Here is a 24,560-nt window from a genome sequence, read left to right on the forward strand (position 1 = left end):
GATACCACAGGCAATGAACCAGTATGCAAAGCTCGTACAGCCTTTTGGCTTGGATACGAGCCAACAACATTATGCTCACAGGATTCAAAGTCAATAAGGTTTTGTATAGTCGACAAATAGTAAATGTTGTTTAACAGAATGTTTCACAAGAACATTCAGCACTGTAAAACCCACCCTTGTAGTTCTTTAACCAATCAATAAGAACTAGTCCAAGTGCATGGAACATTTTTCAACTCTGCTTCCTCCAATCAAAATGCAGGGAAGCTTTCCGAATTCTTAAAGCAGACCCTGGGTTCCTGGAAATATTCCTGATGTGGAAAAAGAGTTTTCATTTTCAGTTACATGTGAACGTGGTTATGTTATATGTATAAGGTACTGTTTTTTGACTGGCGACCTGTCCAGGGTGCGCTCTCCCTGTCCCCATGCATGCTGGGACAGGCTCCAGCCCCCTGTGACCCTGACCCTGTCCCAGATTTGCAGTTTAGAGGAGTCTCATAGTTAGAGTTCCAGCAGCTGTAGACCAAATACATCCATGGCAATGTTATACGTACATATCGACAACAGCACTATTGATGCACTGGGAGATTAACGGTGATTTTAAAAACATCACACAAAAGTGCTTTAAAACAGGCAAAATATATATAACCACACAACTATGTAACATAAATATATATTCATACAAAAAAAGATAAAGAGAAACAACTGGTAATCAGTAATAAAGTAAATTATTAAAAAAAAGACCCCAAAAACAGTGGAGAAAAGAACATTTATATATTGTATTAAGTTATTCACACTGTTAATGCAAGAAAACAACTAACTCAACTATTTTTTCAATTGTCAATAAAAATCAATGTTGTGTACTGAACCACTTTGTGACAGGGCACCGTTATAGCTCACTTTAGAGGCGACGGTAGATTAGTATTCTGTGTGTGTGCGCGCGTGCGTGTGTCGCCAGGGAGGCAAAGCTACGTGAGCCCCTGTAAGCCTTGTTTACCTAACCCAGAGGATTCTGGGTTTTGTCAACTGTCACTGGGTCAGAAGTCAAACTCCACCGCCCGTGTTTCAGGAACGAAATAGGGCAGAAATCAGAACTTCTTCATTGAGAATGGTTGACGTTTAACTGACATGTATGCCTCTATTTACACCATCAGCGGACACAAGGAAAAATCAAGCATACGGACTACTCCTTAAAGGAAACACAGACTTATTGAGGGGGGTTTCTCTCGGACACGCCACTCCCTAAACACTCAACTATTATCTCCTAGGTCATTGAAAGGGCATGGGAAAAACTAGTTGTTACCATAGCAGATACTAGGGGCGCCGGCTCATTTATGAACTATTTGTGACAAACAGGGTTGAATACATACGTAGTTGTAAAATTAACATTGTGAGTCATCTGTGTCCACCTGTGCTATATTTGGCAGCTGGAAATACCTGGTGTTCATATGCTGTGGTTATCGTTTTCACTTTCCCAAGCTGCAAATAAACACTTCAGCGGAATGTAACAACCCTCTACCCATGTTAGAGTGTGGCTGACAGGCATTCAGGCCGAGGTAGGACATCCCAAAATGAAATAAAAAGAAAGATAAGGAAGGTGAGAGGATGTGAGAACACAAGCAACAGAGGGCAAACGTGGGATATGGGCAAATTGGGAGAAGATGGGTGAAATACCAGTCTGGTAGTTAATTAAAAGGGTTTGCGGTAGCTTCTGGTGTCAGGAGGAGCTCAAAAATTCCCTGTATTTCTGGGCACCGTCAATGATGCTGCAAAGCTGAATCGACACTGCCTGGCACTGTGAACTGAGGGCAAATTTCCAGATGAGCTCGGATTTCACGAAAGAGCACAGCATCTGCCGATTTTCACACTGCTCCAAAAAGAATCAGTTTTCGAATCCTGGTATATGCCCAACAGTCGAGTATGTCAGTGAAACAAGAAAAAAAAAAAAAAAAGAAACTTCAGTGTCATAGCCTGAAAGACGATGCTGCTCTGTAGTCTGGTGGTATTGCGCTAATACACGTTTTTATTTATTTATTTTTATCAATTTTTTTTTTAGCGTTTGTCCACAGGGCGGCCATGATCAGCATTTTAGCATCTCGCAGCACATTGTTTTGTTTGCTTTGACCTTCTTTCCAGAAACAGTGACAGCATCTGTCCCCTTTAAAGGAAGTGCCGTAAAATCCCATAGGTGGCATTACAGAGCGGCAAGGTCTGTGCAGTGGGGACGATACCCCCCCCACAGCATGGGTCCCTATAGACAAGATTGACTCTGGGGGCCCTTATTACTTTTCCTGAAGCCTATATAATATACTGCTACAGTCTAACTAACTATAACATGACAACCCTTTATCTGTTATCATACTACCACTATGTGGCAAGAATGTGCTGCACAAAATGCAGTAGTAACATGTCTTCATTCAATCAATGCTCATTCAGAATTATTCCACAAGGGTCCTCTTTGTCCACATCCCCAAGGCATACTCAATTATCACAAGTGCTCACGACCAATACAATATAAAAGCAGAAAACATAATTATCAATCATGTGTGGTCTCCTGTTCTTAGCTCTAATAGCCACACTAAAAATGAATACAAGGCCTTCATTTACTCAATCTGTCCACAAGTTACTGTATCTGCAATATTTCAGCATGGTCTAGATCAGTCAGGTAACTACATTCAACTGTGTTTCTTCTCCTAACACAAGTGCTTTATATACAATGAAGACACATTTGACCAACATGATGAGCTATGACTCATGTCTGTCTTTTTTTTTCATGTGACATTTTTTACTTTCTGATCTGTGAAAGGGCCACTGAGAAACCAGCATGGTGACAAATGGAACAGAAAGAACAACCAGCCTCTGAAACATCTGAAAGTTTTAAGGAAGTCGTACCCACAGACCTTTCCAGAGCTTGCCCTCATTTTGTTGCAGGAAATGACTATGTTAGTCAAACAAATACATTATGATCAAAGGGTTAGGGTCATGTCCCGTGTGTAATGTTCATTTATGCAAATGAGGTGAAAAAAACATACTAGTATTCGTACATGGCCAGAATGAATAATGGTAGAGACGCTTGAAACTGGTCTCTGAGAACTTTTGAAAAATGGCGAGGGACCAAAACCTGAGATTGGACCGAAAAATTGCAATGCACTTCCAGCACATGCTGACAAGCTACTTACTTTAGCCTGTAAAGGGAAGTAGTCAAATGTTCAAGATAACTTTTTAATGCCTGTGAGAACTGTGAAAGGCACCTAGGCCATGGAAACACTGAAACACAGCTTTCATACACTGATGCAAATATCACCCGACCTGTCTACAATGTTTTTGTAATATCACGCATAGAATTAGATCAGCAGGCTGCATTCTCATACCATGTCTAACCCGTATAAACGTGCAATGCAATGTGCAATGTGCTCAATGCCTAGATGCAAGATTTGTGGTTAGATTAAACTGTTTTGAAATATGCTGTTGCAAGTTTGAACTGATCTGGTATAAATTCACCTTACTCAAATGCCCCAAAACAACACCTTGAAACCCCAATTTCAGAAATAGGTACAAGGTAAACTATGGCCATTTTATTATTTTTTTATTACAAGTATTAAAACAAATGAAACAATGTTTGATTCCTGCTGTGTCTATTTCTGAAAATGGAGTGTTGATGATGAACTGAGGAGTCTCACAGCCTGAGGAATGGAGCTGCTCTGTATTCTGGTGGCACGGCAGAGGATACTTCTGTATCTTTTGCCAGATGGAACCAGAAGTGCAAAAAATCTCAAGTGATATATATATATATATATATATATATATATATATATATATATATATATATATATATATATATATATATATATATATATATATATATTTAGCACAATATGGATAACTATTCTAAACTATAGGATAATATGAATACATTTTTTCACAGCTTTGAAAACGGCGTTAATGTTTCAAAAGTGTGCTGCAAATACAAAGTATTTTACAGGTGGAGGAGTGCGAATGAGGGAAATGTTCATGGGTATGGGAGAACGTCATCTGAATGTATTTAGTGCTAATACAACAAAAGCTGATTCACAGTTTGGTCGTGCGTGAATGGTTTTGACAATGTGACTCCAGTTTTGACCAGTGCATGTTGGCAATTGAGGAAAAAAAACAAACTATAATCTAATTGAAGTAACTCACTGCCCATGTATCTCCAATCTTATTACTTTAACATGAGTGCATTTTTATTCCCCACATCTTCATGCCATCTTCTGTGAGGCAGCATTAGACTGTGGCACACACCACTATAAGCAGCAGATTTTTTTTTTTTTTTTTTTGACCGCCACCCCTCACCTCCCTCCTCTCACCCCAGCCTGACCATCACCACCGCCTGCATGCGTGTCTCCTCCTCCTCCTCCTCCTCCTCCTCCTCCGCGCTTACAACAACCCCAACAACCTGGTCGGTCCTCAAATAAGGTAAAACCCTGCATCTGCATGCCAAAACCTCTGGAGTGCCATCATCCATTCACCAGCAGCATCTTTCATTCCGTGACACGTCCTCTATTCCGTTAAACAACGTGGAGGCTCCCAGTATTACTGTAGCCGAGGCTACCACACCTGTCTGGAGCGTCGCGTTGACTCGTTGTGCCTCTGCCTCCACCGGGCTGTTGCAGAATTTCAATTTGCATTATCATCAAAGCGCAGGGCACAGATGATCGGATGCAGGCATGTGATTTACAAAACCACCTGCAAACACACTTACAAACACTCTCTCTCTCACACACACAGGCACACACACCGCACAGCCAAAATCACAGGAGGTGTGTGTGTGTGTGTGTGTGAGAGAGAGAGAGAGAGAGAGAAGAATCGTTGCGGCATGCTCTTACAACAAAAGAAGGAGCAACACATGCGTTCATTCCTCCACTGAGCACGTGCCGGTGAAACGTCTGTGATATCATTGTGTGTTCGGCTGACTGCGCCCCAGCATCCCCGTGTGTGACACTCGAACTAAGTCTTTGAATGAAACAAACAAAAAATAATAATAATAATAATAATTAAAAAATTGTAAAATTGTACTTTGATTGACGCTTAATTGCTTTTACACGCAATTAACTCGTCATCTGGCATTATCTCAAATGGCACCTGCAGCACGTGCCCCGGCAGAGAGCCGCAGTTTTTAAGGCAGCGTCTGTCTCACCCGCAGGTCGCCCTCACCCACATGTTGCCTCGGACCCCCGCGCTCAGGAGCTCAGAAAGGAGGGGCCTGAGGAGGAGTTATTGGCCCGCCTGTGACCGAGCGGTGACGGAAGACCTATGGTGATGCAACTTTTTTTTTAAAGTCAATATTGGCGGAAGAAAAAACCTTATATGTGCTGCGGCGCCCTCCGAAGTAAAAAATGAAGAGAGAGCTCACCTCCACGGTAAGACGGCGCCTCACTCACAAGGAGGGAGAGGGATTGTTGCGTTGGAACTGGCGTGTAACTGGGTAATACGCGGGAGGGTGAGCACATACTTGGGGCTGGCTGGCTTTGTGGTTATATTCTCCCCCTAAATGGGCCACTTTGCTCACAGGTTTTACGCGGGGGGCTGTAAATGCGTCAGGATGACCGTTGGGCTACAAGGAAGGGGAAATAACAACACGAACGTGTGTCCGTGAAGGGGACACCGCTACAGAGCAGGGGGGTCCACGGTGTGTGATGCAGGGAGGCTGGAGAGCTGCCGTTTAGTCCCACGTGGCACTGGCCGTGGCCTCCCCCCCTTGTTGTGGTGAAGGGGGGCGCTTCTGTGTTGACTTATGTTTCTGACTGCGTGTCATGGAGAGTAGTTGAGTTTCACAGGTGATATACATCAATAGCACAGTTTGCTAAAAGAGAATCTCCACACAAGCAATAGTAAGCCTAAATACAATGTAGTTTTTATGGTGACTAGCTGTATATGTCCTTGTACTACAGTCATTGTTATTACAACAGTTATATTGACATTAGAACCAGACTGTCATCCCAATGTCCATATTTGAAAGTGTTCAAATTTTGATAAGGATATTTCATCATTTAAAGGTGGATTTTGTGTGAATTGGCGACCCCTCCCAAATTCAAATATTTGCATAGTAGCTAGTAAGCTCAATTAGACGTGCAGCTAGTGCCCAACTGGGATCTTGGAGCACTGGGGAAATATTAGTGTTGACGACTCCGCTAGCACAGGAGCTTCGGACCAGGATGGGTCAGACTTAATCTCTGCGGCACCATACACAAGTGCCCATAATCACCAAAGTGTCTTTTCTTCACATTCTGTTGATCATTTGTGATTTGTGAATACTGCACCTTTAAGTGCTATGGCACGGATGTGGCATGAAGTATCAGCAGCTGGTAACCAAATTATACTTATTAATAGCCGCATATGTGTTCTGTACTTTGTTTAGTGTGCAGGTGTTTACAAATGTTAATTTCGTTCCTGTGCTTTATAAATACAAAAAATATTACCTCGAAGCCTTGAAACCTCAATACCGTAATTCATTTTTTAACTTTAACACACAATCTCCCTTAACCAGTATTATGAAGTTCAAAAATTCTGTTGAACATTGATAGATATTCTTGTATACACAGATTACATACATAAACACAAATAATTTGCAGTGATCCCTCAAATGTTGAACACTTGTGACAAAGTTATCTAATGGAGGAAGGATATTTTACAGTTTAACAATGCACTTTATTGTCCAAAATTACATCAAGGCACTGCAAATGTAAACTCTACTGTGAATTTAATGATTTTTAACCTACCCCACACATCCGTGTTCTGTAAAGAAAAGAGTTTTGTTTTTGTTTTTTTTTATCTGTGATAGGCAAATATCGGTTAAATTGATGTATCAGTGAGGTTCTATTAACTGGCTCCTGATTTCTGTTCTAAAATGTATATTTGTGTTTTCTGATATTACTTTTTCTTTTGAAAATCATTTGACCACACTGTATTGGTAAAAAAAATACAAACTCATGTTACAACATGAGTTTGTATTTTTTAATTTTTATACCTAGTTATTCTTCTTCTCTTCTTTTTTTGATGGATTGCAAAGCAGCTGTAAAGGTACATACAGCAGCCTACTGCATCAGATAGTGTTGATCCATGAAATCAGTTTAGCAATTGGCTATAATTTCAGAGATAAAGCAAATAATAGCCAATGATATATCTGCCCAATACATATCATACGTTCCTATTTCGGGTACATCTGGCCAATTCCACATTTGCTGTATTTGATTATTGTAACCCTAACCTTGACAAACACTTTCGGTAAGGATCTCTTAAGTTACGCGTTTGTTGTAATCTAATATCAGCCAATAGATCAGCCTGCCCAATTTACTACTCAGGCTCTAACTAACAATATAAGATCATATGTGATGGCCAGTGACAGCAATTAAAGGCACTTATGTGTGCTAATGAGACTAATGCTTATCATACGACCTTCGGACTAATTTGTGCGTGGCCATGTGATTGCAAATTTAGTACATTTCTTAACTTTGTACTTCATTAAAAATCTCGAGTTCAGCTGCTCAAATGTCAATCTTTGGTCATTTTCATCATTACAAGTTGAATATGTTTGTTTTTGTTCGTAGGACTAAACTAAGGAATTTGTGATGGCGTTTATCACCATTAACTGTCTTCTTTTATAGTCAAACAATTGATCAAAACAGTAATTGACAGACTGAGCATTCATGAAAATAGTAGTTTGTGGTACGTACTCATGTTCTTTATGTTTCATTTGTATTGCTATAGCATAACCAAATTGGTTGCTGGACAGAACGGTAAAAGTAGGGTATGTCAACAGAGGTTGTGCATGCATGAATGGCAACAACCCCAGCCCCCAACATGCACACACACACGCGCGCGCGCGCACACACACACACACACACACACACACACACACACACACACACACACACAACCCCCTTCCCACTATATCCTTGTCCACACACAGGAGGGCCTGTCCTTCTCAAGCCTTAGAGTTTTCTGTTTGCTCTCCTTACGCGGGGCTCTTTAGGTTACACACAATTTTGCAATCATATGTCAAAAGAACAGGGACTCCACAGCCAAATCACAACAATGTCTTCTTACATGTGACTGTCAAAATCATATGAAAAAGCTTCTCGGTTACACCTCCATTAGACTGTAGCCCCATTCACACTGCCCTCTCAGTACGGAAATCATGCGCCGATAATCAACCTCACTGTCTGTGTGAAAGTTACAGATGCAGTGAGGGAGAACAGTTTCGCTGCAGAGGCGAGACAGCATCTATGTAAATGGAAAAAGCCGTAGGAGTGTGTTGTTCTGATTGTGTTCACAGTCTGACAGCTAAACAGATCATTTACTTTTCATATAACAGGGAAATTTCCCACATTTCAACCCATAAAGCAACAGGACCCAACAACAGCAATGTGGTAACTGGTAGTGTCTTTGGCGACTTATATGAGGAAAGAAAGTTATAGTTATACTGCAGTTATATGTAGAAAGGCCTCTGTCATCCTATCCTGACTCATCACATTTCTACCCAAAAAAAACAGCAGAGCCATGGTGGTGATTATGTGTAACTCACCATGTCTTTGTCACCTTCCACTATTGTGTTGTTGTAGTTGCCATCTCTGGAAACCTGTATAGAAAAAGATTGCGGCGGTGATCAGCCCTCTCTACCAAGACTTCAGTGATCTTTCCTCCAGAAAACAGCACTCTTCCCTGTGAGTGAGAGCCAGACAGACAGGGTCCGCTGCTTACTGATGGTTATTATGTACGTGTGTAATTTAGAGCAAAAAGAAACATAACTTTGTCACTTTCTATGACTCTTGAAATAGTCACTACTAATTGTCAGCTTGTATCGCATTCATTTTCGTTTTCATCATTCTCTCCATTTGTGGTTAAGTTACTTCCACTAACAGCAGAGGATGTGAGACTCGCCAGATTATTGATTAATAGGAAGTTACCCTGTAGAGTCAATGGATGGAAGTAATAATGTAGAGGGAACCTGTAACATTGGTGAGGTGGTGAAATGCCTTACTTACATGAGTATCACATCAGAGAAGTGGGGCAATTGTGGATCGGCCATGGTTGCGAGACGTCAACTCAGCCCGCTTGAAGGCGGAGCATGTACACCGTGACACTCAACAGGCAACACTCTGGAGAGGGTCCATCACAGGCGCGGCCTAGTTCAACTCAGTGTGGCAAAACTGGCAGTAGGGAAGGAAATCAATTGGGCATGGTTTGACATGGTGTGGCCAAAAGTGACAATGGAAGAGCCCCAAAAGTGCAGTAAACTACACAACTAAAAATCTTGGAAGACCAGGCTGGCTAAGTTGATTTTGATGGCAGTTTCCCATGGCCCGATCAGACAGTTTTTACAGTGGGCTCTGAGATATTTCACTGTTATTTTTGTGGAGCATTAGTTTAGACTGGACTGGTAGATTGCCAAGATACTGTGGGACTGTAGCAAAAGAGATGCACTGAAGGTAGGGTTGCGTACTTGTGTACTATATTTTTAGATTACAATAACCTTCTTGGAACGTATCACAGTTTCATTGTTCAATGGTATACAGTATTACACAGTTGTTATAAATATATGTTTTAATGACCCTTAAAGGAATGAAAACAGACAGTTTTTTATTGGTTGTACACTTATAATCACCTTGAATTTTTCACAAGACTAATATGTTAGAATTCATGATATAGCTAAGCAAAGAAACCTGGCATGGTAATTCAGGTGTGATGCAGTGCATCTGCCAATGGAACCCAGCTGAAAAGGTTGAGGAAATATTAGATGGAAGAAGTTTACTCCATGCTGTACATACTGTGCTCCATATCTGCAGTAAAAAAAAACAAAACACAATGACACCACCAAGTCAGTCAGAGTGTCAGAGTTGAGTCACACACCCTCAAGGTTTAACACAAAAGCTCTCTGTTTAACCCAATGGTGATGAGAGGAGGCGATAAACAGAAAGAACCTGATGGATCTATATGCTGGCTCCACTAGGGGGCTGCATAGTATAGTTGGGCTCAGCTGTTTGGTATTTGCTCAGCAGTTCAGTATCAACATCTCAAGGCGGGTTTTGCACCTGACCGGAGCCGAAGTGCAGCCTAGTCTGACTTGAAACTACCCAGTGTGTCTGGAAGAATAACTTAACCACCATCTTCATGGTAGCGTGTGTCCTCAAAGTCAGTGCACATATTCAGTAGAAACGCAGATCTCTCTCTCTGTCCCTCAGATCAGAAGCAGATGTTCGCAGCAGGAGAAGCACAGGTGTTGATAATAAAATTAACTTAACAATGACTGAATTCCTTGTAGCAGTTTCAGTGTCAGGGTCCCGGTGTTGTGCATGCTGTCACACTGTCATGAGTTAATGGGGCCTTTTAAAAAAGATCATTAATTTTATTAGTTACACCTGTGCTTTTTTTTTCCAGTTAAAATATCTGCTATAAGACACGTCTGTCCGGATACTGTTTATTTTTACAGCAAAAGGTTCATACATTTAACCTGAGAATTTAAAAAGACTTTGTTCACGCATTTTTAAATATATGATGATTGATTTCTTTGAAAAATAAATGATTTCAGCACTTCTGGTTAGTATGAAAAGAATGAAAAAGCCTAGATATTGAAAATCCGTAATCACTAACTACCTAGTATAAAGTTGATTGCATAGTGAGTTCCGGAAAACACGGACACCCGCCATGAACGCATGTTTGAATGTCAAGTCTGCGAACTTCACAAGCAACTGCAGCCACTCATTTAGTAGTTAAGAGCACCTAAATAAGACAGGACAGAAGGATCCCAACACCTATCACACTGTAGTACAATCCAAGTGCATGGAACGCACAGTTAGTCTTAACGCTTATGACCTCACTTCCATTAACCTGTGGATGGACCTCATGCTGAAACGCAGCGCTTTGCTGAAATGGAAGAAAAGTGCGTGAACAAGTGAGGATATTACTCTTTGTTCGTGGAAGTTGTTTAAAAGTTTTGTGAGTCAGTTTTATTTTGCTTGAGGAAAGAGGAACAACAGGCTTCGTTTTTTTTTTTCCCTCAGCCTCTTCCTGCTGTTGCCTCAAGTTGTTCTAGCTAACATGTTAGCTAACATTTGTCTGTTCAGACGTCCAACACGGAGGAAGTATTGAACACGAGTTGAGGGCAAGTGGAAAGTCGCCTATAATTATCTGTGGGTTTGTCGCTAAAAGCATTATCAAAGATTGAGTAAATATTACTTCACATGTATAGCTTTATAACTGAACTTAATGGCACCCAGGTGAAACATTCAAGCAGACTTTCTCTGCAATAAACTCTGTTTAGATGCTCACTTAGTTGGTCTTCTTTATCAGGGTACAGGGTTGTTTGCTGTGTGTTTGTGACAGTGAGAATCAGGTCTTTGCTGGGCCAAGGTCTCCAAAAACCAGAAAAGAAGTCAAGCCCTGCTTGTGTTTGTGTTGTAATGGGGTCTATAAAGTAATTATCATCAGAACTTACCTTTCAAAAGGTTTGCTCTGTTCTAGTAACATTATCACTATTATTCAGCATTTACAGTATTTTTTTTTACTGTTACTGTTAGTTACTGTTAGATTTTGTATTTTTGCTGCTCTCTCCTCCCTTTCCAACATGTGTGCCACCAAAGTCAGTATCATTAAATACTATTATTAGAAAAATCCTGATTTGTACACGTCATATTAAAATCCCATATATTCTCATTCCCAGTGTCATTGCCTTATTGTAAGAATTCTTATTTTTGCAGCAGTCCAAAGTGATACATAGCTTGCTGGCTCTATTTTTTTTTTCTGGGTGGTGAACAAAGGCCTAAGCTAGTTAGTGCTGCTTTGAGCACTGTCACAATTTTCTAAGTCATATTTACCTTTCTGTGCACAGTGAAAGAAAGAGGCTGTCTATCATGACAAAACAGAGCTTGTGGAGTCCCAATCATACTGCTGCATATTGACATTAGTGATAATAGACACAGCTGCTTCGCCTGACAATATGATGCATTGTAAATATGGCTTGCAATAACGTTTGCTGTTTTGTCCTGGACCTGCTGTGTTGCGCACCATGTCAGACAGGAAACCGAGGGACCTTGCACTGCTGAAATTCAGATGTTGAGTGCAGATCGAGAAAGAGCTTGTGTAATTGTATGAGTGCAAGAGGATGGTTTTGAATCTGATTTTTTGATAACGGAAAGCAATTATTGAGTCTCTTGTATATCTTCAAGCCCAGTACATTTTCTGCTGCAAAGATAGACAGATGTGTGCCACTTCATTGGCTCAAAAGGTCACCCTGTCATCAGAAAAATGGGGCCATAACAAAGAACTGCTCCAAGTGGTTAATGTGTAACTGTGTGGCCTCCACCCATTTTTTTTCACCAATGGCAGGCTAATATTTCTATGGTCCTGGTCACACAAGTCTTTGTAATGGGGTCAACTCAATTTTGTTATTTGGATAACAAACCATTGTTTTATCAGGACATGTGAAAAATACCTTGAGGGGTGAGCTTAGTGACTTTTGAACCCTGTGCAACATCAGTCACCAGTTTCTCTACCTCTGTAAAAGTCCTCTGTCACTTATTGGACTTATCTCACCCTTAAAAACTGGAACGCCATAAGGAGATAAGATAAAACAAATGAGACATGTTAAACCAAAAGTGTTTGCACCCGTCCTAAATGTCCAAACCGCGAATAAACAGGGAAACGTTGCGTTATTATGGTTATAGTGCAGTGCAGATTTTCAGACAGTCTCTCTCAGAAAAAAAAACATTCCTTGTTTTTCATGTGGTTGTTCATGTGGAAAGTGACAGGTATAGTTATGTAAAGACCGCAAAAAGAGCGCTGGAGGGAAGTTCCTGACTCTTTTTTCGAATCCTCTCACAGCTGGTAAGTGGGTGAAGTCAGAGTGTGAGTGTCAGATCTTTGGTTAGAGATATAGTTGGACGCAGCTTTCCCCAATCCAACATCAGAAGGGCGTTCTTTAGTTTAGTCCAAAGTGCGGTCCTGATGAAGCTTTCTGGAAGCTCCATAGTCTAGATAATGTTAGCTCTCTAGCAGTTGTTTACTATGACCAGCATGTTGGAACAGGACTCCAGGGTTCAGCCTTCTGCAAGAAAGCGTCTAGGAGGTCAAGAATGACAAAGTCTGCATGGGGAGGAGGTTGGTGTGGACGGATGTTGAAAACCAGGACTTTCCCAGAGGGGGTGTTTTTTTGTTTTTGTGTCACATGTGAAAACGTTGGCATTGATTTGTTATTTTTAACCTAAACCAACACCATTTCCTAATCATAACTTAAGTAGTTTTGGTGTCTAAACCTTACCAAACTGCAACACTTGGAATGGCATTCTGACAGAAAGCCCTGAGGAGAAACGTCTCCTCTCTTGCTGTGTTGACCTTTTTAGCTTAGTGTGATAACATGTTAACATTTAAATCAGGAGAGTCAAGTGAATGGAGTAAAGAAAATGAATAAGTTATTCTATTGCAGCGGATGATGTGCGATGTAACAGCAGATGATATGTGATATAACAGCAGATGATATATGATATAACAGCAAATGATATGTGATATAACAGCAGATGATATGTGATATAACAGGCTGATGAACTGTTGGCCAGTGTCAGTCTGCTCTTTGGCTTGTCATTAGGTCAAAACATGTCATCCGTACCCATGCGGGGTCTTGCATATCTGGCGCAAGAAGTCGGTGTCTTCTTCACTTCCTCATAGTGCAAACAGGTTACTCCTGCCGAGATATGGTGTTAGAGTTTTTATTTAAAATGAAAGCTTTGTAAGTGCAGTCACTTCTATGTCCTTGTCAATCCTGGTGTGTGGTCAGGACAGATATGTCTGTTCCATCTGCAGTCTCTTTCTGTACTGAGGGAAATACTTTCAGAAGTGCAGCACCATTACGCATGACTCATCCGCAACCAAAACATGTTTCCGAGCTGCATTACCTCCTGTGTCCCTCTGCGGTGTCTCTCTCTTTGCATTACGTAATTGGCTACGTTTCTCGATGATGTACATGCAAATAGGCCTGCAAATAAGCGCATTTCATTCCATTCTTGATTAAATAATCATTCGCTCAGCCCATGAAAAGCAAAACAAAGCCCAAAATGCAAAGAAGGTCTACATAAGATGAAAGAAAGTGGGAGAGAATATTTGGCATTTTTGGTTGATGCCACAACTGAAACAAGTAATTGATTACCAAATGATGATTAGCAAGCCTTGTGGCCTTAAACCGTATTTTTCTCCTTACATAAAGCAAACAAGAGGCCCAAAACACAGAGATCACTTGAATTGACCTTCATGTCACTGAGAATAATCGAAACTATAACAACAAACGGATTGTTTAGGGCTGATAACATCTCGTTAAACCAGACACGACAGGTCTCAAAGTGACTTTAGTGTATACTGCCACTCCTCCTGGGATGGCCCAATAGGCTTGGCTCAACTCTTGCCTTGTGTACATACATTAGTATAGTCGACCAGGGGGATGGAGCCAGACCACTGAGACTTGATCGCAGGCTTCAGACTTCACACCAGTTAGTTTCTCACTGCTGAGCCGCCTCCCCTTCACTGATGTAGAAGTTGGCGTCTCCCTTTTTATTTTCTCCTTTCTTCAGTCTTCATAACATGGATGGTAAGGTTCAGTTTTTAACCTAGTTTTGTTTCTTGGCATCCTTTTCATCAATGTGCAGCGTGCTGTGTATGATGGACATCCTGGGGCATTTTTGAGTCCCCGTAGGCTCCCGTACATGTGAGAGGTGGAGTGTGTGCATGTGTGTGTGTTTGTATGTTTATAACACTGAATGGGAGCTATATTTGGCCACTTTGCATTTGCTTGGGTGGTTTTTATTCACTGTCCAGGGTTTTTTATTCACCGAGTCAGTGCTAGAGTCCGAAGAGCGAAGACCTGCAGCAGAGTTCCCGTGTTTGAGTTAATCCCCAGTCTCCACATGGCAGCTGACAGGGTTTACTGCATCATGTATGAATGAGCTGATGGAGACCTCAGTGACTTCTGAAACTTTCTTGTTATATTTTAGCAAGTTAACTCAGAAATGAACCATATCAGTGTGATCAGGCAATTAAATTGGTTAAATTGTTAATGGCATTCAACCAAAGAACCTTTGGCTCCAGTGTCTCAAATGTGGGAAGGTGCTGCTTTTCTCTGCTTTAAATTACTGTAAACTTAATGTGTTGGGATTTTCAGACTGTTGATTGACCAAAACAAGCGATACCAAGATGTGCCCCCAATCAATTAATGAATTAAGAGAATAATCTGCAGATGTGTCAGTAATGAAAACAGTTATTTGTAAAAGCCCCAGTTTGTACACAGTACTTCATCCAAGTGTTCTCAAGAATAGTTTCAGCTTATTACTTTCAATTAAAGGCCATAAAAGAAATACGCTTTTTAAAATCATTAATACAATGATTTTTTTTTTTTTTTTTACGTTGAAATTTACAATGATAGAGAAAAAAAAACTGTTGTTAAAAAACTGTTGTAACTTGCCAACACGAGCATTTCAGGTTAGAGCTGCAGTGATTAATCGATTAGTTGTCAACTATTAAATTAATCGCCAACAACTTCAGTGTAACAAGTTTGTCATACATTTAGAGACGTCATCTCAGGCTTTATGAAACACTAATTGACAGTTTTCGCCATTTTTTATCGACCAAAACAACTAATTGACTGATCAAGAAAGTAATCGATGGCTTTATTAACAATAAAAATCTTTGTAAGTCACAGCCCTATTTCAGGTAAATTTCCCCCAATCAGAAATACTTCCTGCCACTTTCTTCCAATCCCAGGGTGTTTTTGAGTATTCTCTCCCAGTTTGGCAGTAGTCAGTAGGCAGTCTAAAACGTTCCCCTAACAGTTAATCTCTTTACACAAAAGGCCACTTTGTTATGGCAGCTGCTTTGCTACAAAATGCAAATCTGTTACTACATGTTTTTCTAAATTCTTTCTCTGCATCCATTCTAACAGATTGCCGAGGAGTTTGATTTCCACCTCTCAGTTTATCGAACTTTCAGAGCGCACAGGATTCTTTTGTGTTTGTGATTTTTTAATTTTTTTTTACCTCACAGCAGGTCATGTACAAAGACCGCGGAATGGTTTTGATTGTGGCCAAGGGGACAAGTAACTAAAAAGTGTTGCCTTGCCTTCCCCCCCTTCCCTTCCCTTCCCCACCCCTCTCCTCCCCTCCACCCCTCTCTGCCTGTCACATGTTCCTTTCACAGCATAGAAAAGTTTCTGGATTAGGGCAGAATTAGCACAAAGCAGCGACGCCACTCCAGCTACACTCGCAAACGACACAGAAGAGGCACGAGGGGGACCGAGACACTCGAGCGAAAGCCACCTCCAGAAACTTCAAACTCTGATAGCGAGAGGCGGACGAGTCCATCCCAGAGAGCGAGAGAGAGAGAGAGAGAGAGAGAGAGAGAGAGAGAGAGACGGCAGCAGAGAGGCAGGGGATCTTTGCTGACAAGATCCTGAAGGATGGAAGAGAAGCAGTTTGCCGGGATCCTGGTAAGTGTGACTTTTGTTCAGTGAACACACACACACACACACACACACACACACACACACACACACACACACACACACACACACACACACACACTTCAAAAAGCAGCAATGCACATATACATCACGAACACAGAGATGTAATACATGGAGGCAGCCACACTTCTGAGCTTACTGGTGAGATGCAGCTGCAGGACCACCAGTTGAGTCACCCCGTTCCCCCCCTTTCCAGCCTTTTATCTTCTTATTTGTATGTTGTTTTTTTTCCCTTTAGATTCCAAACTAACTTGGAAACACATGTTTTAATCTTTATTCATCTTTTGCAAGTTGCCCAACACCTTAATCTCATTCATCTCTGAAGCAACTGAAACACAGGTTTGCACTGACTGATAAGCCCGCAGTTTGTCTTCTGAGCGTTCTTTGCGTTGGTGTTGGAGTGCAGCAGGCAGGGCTGTCATCACCTGCTGTTCACCATGGCAGTGTTAAGCACACATCATCAACACCAGCGTCCCCAAAATGCGGCTTTACTTGCAGTCATAGAAACTGTTTTGTTCCCACGGCACAACCTCTCATACGATCTTTGCGTGTTAGGCAAACAATAAAACAGTGTCCTTTGGCTGCTGATAAGACATGAGGCCAAGAGGTAAATGTGTCAGTGTTGGGCCTGTGCTGCTGGTGAGGCTTTAAATAGAGGTTTGGCATCATTGGCAGTCAGGTCACTTCTCTCTCTCTCTCCCCTCTTTCCAAGTTCTTCAGTCCATCTTGAGACGGCGATAAACACAAACTCAGAGTTCCAACTCTCTGCTGACATTCTCGCTCATTTGAAGCCACACTTTCCTCCTCGATGGTATTTTTTCCTTCTTCTTCTGCTGTCCTTTTGAGATGCATATCCATGTTAAAATGAATATATCTTGTCTGAACTTCGGAGGAGGGCGTTATCAGGCTCGCCCCACTCTCTCCTTTCACTCTCTCACAACATTTCAAGGCGGTTGGAGGATGGAGATTTGAGTCTCGCTCTCAGAACTCAATTTGTGTGGGTTTGTCTTTGTGTTTCAGCTCAGTGACAGTTTGCCAATCAAACTTTTGCATAGTTAGGCATGTCAGAGAGTTGCATGAAAAAGTTCTGTGAGTTCAGATATGGCAAACGTGATTAGAACGGTAGTCACAAGGACAATTTGCATAGTTTCACCACGGAAGAGGTTTTGTTTTGGATATGTGTGTTTATTACTGGATCTAAGTGGTACTAGTTACCTTTTCAGTGCCTTTCACACTTAAAAATGTTTGTGAGGAAGGCAAGCAGGACACGTCAGCTGTGCCTCCTCACTGCCACTAGGGGCATATAGGCCAACAATGAGGTGTTTTGCATCTGGCAGCAGGTGACAAATTTTGATTAAGAGAAGTACAGTTTATCATTCAGTTTAAAGTAAAAGCTTAAGTTATTCAAGTTCACTTCAATTCATCAGTAGAGTTAAAAAGCTGCCTTTAGCTTTTTTTGTGGATATTATTGACTCAAATTGTGTAAAGGGACAGAAACGTTACATCCTATTGGGATGCTATTAACTACATATCAGTCCTTCTATCTGTTTTGGCCATAGCCTTCTCTTATCACTAATACAAATGATTGCTTATTTAATTTGGCTCAAGGCATCACATTAGGAGGCAAAGAGTTTGTTTGCTCTCAAAAGTTTTGTTCCCCAGCCAACATGGAGCGCCTGCTTTAAGGTCAATTCAGTTGATATGGCAGGGAATGCAAATTTAAAAAGCAATCTAAAATGGGCAAATAGAAGAAAACGGGACTATGCCATGTTTAAAATTGCATTTAGTAATGAATATCTCTAAATTAAGCACAGGTGCACAACTGTAGGTCCCAGATAATAAGGGCATGAAGCTGTGATCTTTTCTCTACGAGCTCTTGCTTTCATACCGTTCGCCTGTCGCCTGTTTTTTTTCTCAAAAAATAGGGTAGAGGTCAGAGTGCAAGACACACACACACACGTCCTATCTATGAAGGTAAACATGGCACAAAGCTGCTGCTAGAGTGTACAACAACTTCAGCAGTGACAGCAGGCAACTGCTCATGCACACTTACACACAATTCGCCCCCTGTGATTGGTTGCTCCTCATGGCTGGGGCCGTTGTCTTCAGCGGGGGTAGACAGTGATGTCAGTCGTGGCTTAGAGACATCAACAAAGAGTGAAAGAAAGTGTGTGTGTGTGTGTGTGTGTGTGTGTGCGTGTGTGTGTGTGTGTGTGTGTGTGTGTGTGTGTGTGTGAGAGAGAGAGAGAGAGAGAGAGAGAGAGAGAGAATCTTAGACCATGCTCTCCCATCGCCAACTGTCACTACCATGTTTATTCAGTTCCTCCCTGTTCTTGAGCTCCTTTCTGTCTACTTCCTCCATTTGTATCAAAATCCAGTTGAATGTGTAAAAATCTTTTCTTTCTTGATCATTTCCTGTGTAATCCACATCATCTTTACCTCTGTATGGAGAGTGGAGTGGAGTGGAGAGCCCTTTGCTGCTGTGTTTTCTCAACACATTTTGTTTGCAAAGTCCCTGCCCTCTCTTTACAGTTTGATTAAATTTATTTATGCCGGTCCAGATGGTTGTTGGATGGACCCGTCAGCGTAAATCCCGCGACACACAAGGCGCCTGCTTCCTGCTACCGCTTGGCTTGGCTGGTAGCCTTCTGCCAGGACTCTTCTGTCCAAACGTGATCCCCCTCCTCGTTCGCAGCGTTCAAAGGGAGCCCCTTCTCTTCAATCTTCCTGAGCTGTCTTTGACCGCCCTGGAAGCGACCACTTCCACTGAGCGGATGAGCAGATGGTGCCCTGGCACTAGTTTTTACTGGGCGGATACCTGTCCCTTTGTTTTTACCCTTTAGTTGCTTCTTTTTGACTTGTCTTTAAGATGTCTGATGTGTGGATGTACGTATAGGGATGTGAGAGGAGGAGGAGGAGGAGGAGGAGTTAGACTGAGGTTTTGATCATTTGTCTACGGATGGCTGTGGTCATATGTCAGGCTGTGCAGACCACTGCTGCCCAATCCATCACTATGAAGGCCAAATGGAGGAGGAGGTCACCAAAGTCTGGAAAGTCTGGCTTCTGATCAAAGTTTGACCTTGGCAAGTCTTGTAATGTTAGCCTTTTACTTTGCAACATTTGGACTGATTACAATTGGACATCTATAAGACACTTAAATCTCTCGATTTAATATATATATATAGGTATATATATATATATATATATATATATATATATATATATATATATATATATATATATATATATATATATATATATATAGACACATATATATATAGTATTGGATGAAACATATATAAGTATATAAATCTGCTAGATGCAGATTTTTTTAATTTACATCAAATTGTACTCACATACAGATACAAGTCACCCAAATATGCCTGTTTTTTTCCTCTTTTTTTCTCAAGATCCATACAATATTAAAATACATTTTAAAAAAAAGGTTGAAAAACTCCCTACCTCGTAGTGTTAAAGGAAATGAGGTAAAATTCCTAGACACATCCCTTTGTCTGCATCTGCAAAAGTGAATGTGGTCTATTCTGACCCATCCTTCATCCAATTTTTCATGAAAAATCGGTTCAAACCAACCAACCAACAAACAAGCACTGGCAAAGACATAACCTCTGTGTCGGAAGTGTAAATATTTGCAGTGTACAGTGGACTTGCAGAGTTCTTCCCTCAGTAAAATCTCTGGCTTAAAGGAGAACTTCGGTAGATTTAAACATGCAGCTTCATTGCTCAAGCTACCCTTGACTTGCCAGCACTGAAGACGCAAACACATTTGGTCCAACCATTACAGGGCTTACTCCCTCACTGGCAGAGATGGAAAATTGAATTTTGCAGACAGAAATGCATTCCAGCATTTTTGTTTTTCTGTTCATGTTGTACATGTCCATGTTACAATCTGTCATGAGCCATGAGCCTTACAATAGCCTGTTAAGCGCACGCACGATAGATATACTAGTTTGGTCTAGCTACCGGAAGACACGGATGTCAACAAACTGGTATGTAGCTCCTTGCACAAACAGACTGTTTTAACTACTTTTTTATTCATTTTGAGTCATACATGCTACAGTGCTGTGCTGTAAGGTGTCTGTTGATGTTGCATAACTTTTGGGGTGAGATTTGGAGCATGTTAAGTTCTGTTCTGACCCCATGCTGTTAGCTGTCACTGCTAACTCTCTGTTCACAAAGCCCTGTAATGGTTGGACCAAATGTGTTCACGTCTTTGGTACTGGCAAGTCAAGGGCAGCTTGAGCAATGAAGCTGCATGTTTAAATTGATCAAAGTTCTCCTTTAATACAGGCACTGGCTGCAGAGAGCACACAAATCAAAAAACGGACAACTTAATTTCAGGCCTTTCATCTAGTTAGTCAATGAATCAACACTAAACAGCCGCAGCTGATATGATCTGTCGCCAACAATGCCATTTTAACTGGGTTAAGCGACAGTCATCAACAGCTTTTACTGTGATAAGCTGCTACCTGAATGTTTTCCACACCGTTCTTTTGTGAGGAGAAGAGATGAGAAGATAGGCGATGTCAGACACACATGGTGTTTTTCCACAAGCACGTTTGGCTGCACTGAGTCAAACCAAGCAACTTCTACCGCCAAGCAGGCCGCGGTGACATCTCCTGACTGTGGCCAACCCTTAACAAGCACCCGTCTCTCCCTAAAATCGATACTCAACTCAATCTCTGCAGGAAACCTGAGAAAGAGAGGTTTTAAAAGTCATTGTGTGTTCAGCTCTCAGTACTTTTGTAACTTCTAACTGAATATGTTAAGTTTCTCTCGTCCTGTTCGTACTTTCAAACATCGGTTGTTTTTGTCATAGTTTTATCATGCTTGCTTTCAGCTGTTTCAGGAGTTGTGTTTAGTTACCACTGGTGAGAACAACATAACCTTTCCTGTAATGCTGCTTTATCTTTTAAATGACTAAATAACGAGGAGCTTTATTGTGCAGATGTTATATAAAAAAATGGCTTGCAACTGAATTAGCAGAGCCACTTTGTTATTATCTTGTGCTTTTCCAAGGCTGTGTTGAGGTGGCGGTAGACCAAGCAAGTTAATCCATGTCCCTCTCCCCAGTCATGTTGTAAGTTACAGTGGCTCTACTCCGTGCTTCCTCCCATGAATGTCTGAGCTTCTCATCCTACCTCTAAAACCATGGTTCCAAGGCTGCCTGCTGCAATATTCCTGGGTGTGTAAGCCAAAAATGCAACTTTAGCACCAAGTGTTAAGGCTTCTCAAGTTTTTATGGCCTTTGGTCAAGCACCAACTAACGCACTCAGGTATCTTTATTTCATATCCAGTGTTGGGTAATGTCAATCTTCCGATAACACTTGTTGACTTTTTGTTTGTACAATCCCTGGCATGTCATAAAATACTATAGTGAACAATGCTTTGAGAATAAACGCCTCCGTTCATGCCGGTGGCTCACGCACCATCTGTGGAAGCCCATGCCACAGTGTCTAGCGCTAGTTTAACCAAAGCTTAAGGGGGAGTCCAGCCACCCCTGCAGATGAAACTCAGTTCAGCCGCTTGTATCCACAATCACCCAGACACATCCATTTTTCCTAGTTAAACTGTGGTGTGTGTAATGTGTGCTGTAGGCGCTGGAGTGGAAATGAAATGTATAGAAAAAGTAGAATCCACAGCAAGAACATCCCTGAGGTCAGGATACACACACACACACACACACACACACACACACACACATGGAAACATAATGGATGGCCCAACTATAGGTTAAGCCCACACATTAGAATATTGCATAATCACATTTACATATTTTAGATTCCTGCTCACAGACACATAAGCACACATCATCACATTTACACTCACTCACACAGACAAAAACTATGGACAAAACCTCATCACACCCAGTAAACACAGTCTGTTTGTAGAGAAATAAGAAAGTATGCAAGCAACTGATCTTTGTTCTGTTTCATTTTATGAAATAATGAATACACAATCTGTTTAGCGACTCAGGGCTGTGACTTTTGCTCTCAAGCTGTGATAAAACTGTGCCGCCTAAACTGTGACCCAGGGGCCATTTTGAACTCACCAGGGATGCGTTGACCCGTTTTTTTTGAAAAGTTGGTTTACCCTGGCATCTTGGGCTGTTTGTAGTCATCGTCCCTTGTGCAGGGGCCTGTACTACAGTGCTAGGTCAGCGTCAAGATAATCCAAAGGGCTCTGATGATCTCTGAACACTCATGATCTGTGCACTAAGCTCCTTGGGATGTTCTACGAATGGAACGGGGTTGCCATTTTCCTAGAGAACTGATTGGTCAGAAGGCGGTGCATTGATATGAGCTGAACTGTTATTTCAAGCATAACCTGTTCTGCCGGGGGTTAGGTGCCCATCATAAATTACCATGCCGATTTATCTCAGTAATTTGTGAAACCGGCGTCATAATCCCGAAAGGGCTAGGGTTAAACCTGACATTACCTGAGGTTGCCTCGGGTCTGTAAATGTTGAAAAATTGTTATCATTGCTTATGCCGTCTGGAATCATGTTACACACATAACTAGAGTACATTTATTACAGGTGAAATTACGCAGTGTCTCTCCTTATCGCTCCGCCCTTATGTAAGAAACATACTGAGTTGCCAGTCAGCCAGCTTAGTTTAGTTAACAGCAGTGCTCAGCAACCGTGTTGACTGCCTCTGGGGCGGGAGGGCAACAAACAGATGTGAACCGAGAGAGAGCGAGAGAGAGAGAGAGAGTGGCGGGAGAAGAGTCTGACATAATCCCCCCCCCACCACCCCCACGACTGACCAGCTGAATGTTGGGGGGGGGGGGGAAATTACAAGTAGCCGTACAGGGCACAGGCAGCGCCCAATGTCAGCTAAATGGCAGTCACTGTGGCGAACTCACAATTGAGGAACAAGGCCGACAAATGCCAAACACGTCCACTGCTGGGCACTCTTTAAAAGGTAACCCACCACCATCCAACCCCACCCCCCACCCTCACCCACACACACACACACACACACACACACACACACACACACACACACAGCTAAGAAAAAAAAAAGGACTCCATTGTGTTGCGGACCTTTAGCTTTCATTTGGAAAAGCCACTCAGGCTGAAAATTTTGTTCTTCTGATTTTCTTCCTCTTCCCTTCTTTTTTTGGTTTAATGGGTCTCCCTCCCTCCAATCCTACACTCTTCCTCTCTCATCCTCTGAAGTCAGTGAAATTATGGACAGGGCCCTGACATTGTGTCCACACAACAGGGCTCTTAAATCTCCCCCGGTTTCTTTTAGTATTACGATCATTTTCAACGGTTTCCAATTGAACTCTTTTCTAAGGCCTTTTCAGAACCATATTTAGGTAATTTGTTGCGCTTGAACCCAACCTGCTCCCTGGCTCTGTGTGTATGTGGGTGTTGAATGGCAGCTATAAGCCTGGGACGAGGGGGGGTCTGGTTTTCTCAGGGCCAGACCACCCTCTCCTGCTTGGTAACACACCGCCTCTGAGTTATTTATCACTTCTCTCTGTTTCTTCCCCCTTTAAGCCCCTTTCAGACATGGGATCTGTAACATTTGGGCTAAAATAATGTTTTTTTGGTTCTCAAAACATCATGGAAAAGTTCCATGTTGACTGTGGTCAAATGTGACTAGGTCGTGATAGATGAGGGTGCAGCTCTGCTGGAGAACAGCTGTTTGAAAATAATGTCATCGAGCACGAAGAGTGATCACACCACTGCCTCACTGATGAAATATAAAACTTTCTGATGCTGACTGCCTGTCCTCACAGCTTGATTGCAGACCATCCACAGAGCCGTGGGGAGGCTCCCCCTCGCTACAGTAACCCCATTGGTCATTCTGTTTTCTTTGTATTTAATCATTTACTAAATATGATATAACATTCTGCAGTCTTACTGTTTACGAAGTCGTCCAGTGCGCAAGCCATTACAGTCAGGCTATTTGAAAATGAAAGAATATTTCAAGTTTCATATCTTACTCTTTATTCCTGTTTTGCTCTCATGCTGTTGATTTTTAGGTAAAGCTGTTTG

At 41.8% G+C, this 24,560-nt stretch overlaps 1 protein-coding gene across 1 annotated transcript in view; it reads left to right on the top strand.

Annotated features, from left to right (window-relative positions):
• The first annotated feature begins 4,363 nt into the window (after positions 1-4,363).
• slc6a9 (solute carrier family 6 member 9) overlaps positions 4,364-24,560 on the top strand; it is a 76,518-nt gene continuing 56,321 nt past the window's right edge. The window contains exons 1-3 of the mRNA XM_037085178.1: positions 4,364-4,452; positions 5,180-5,396; positions 16,210-16,498. Coding sequence (XP_036941073.1) covers positions 16,469-16,498 — 30 coding nt within the window. The 5' untranslated portion in view covers positions 4,364-4,452; positions 5,180-5,396; positions 16,210-16,468. The remainder of the gene's footprint in view (positions 4,453-5,179; positions 5,397-16,209; positions 16,499-24,560) is intronic.

The sequence above is a fragment of the Acanthopagrus latus genome, chromosome 21 (assembly GCF_904848185.1).
Source record: "Acanthopagrus latus isolate v.2019 chromosome 21, fAcaLat1.1, whole genome shotgun sequence".
Classification (NCBI taxonomy): Eukaryota; Metazoa; Chordata; class Actinopteri; order Spariformes; family Sparidae; genus Acanthopagrus; species Acanthopagrus latus.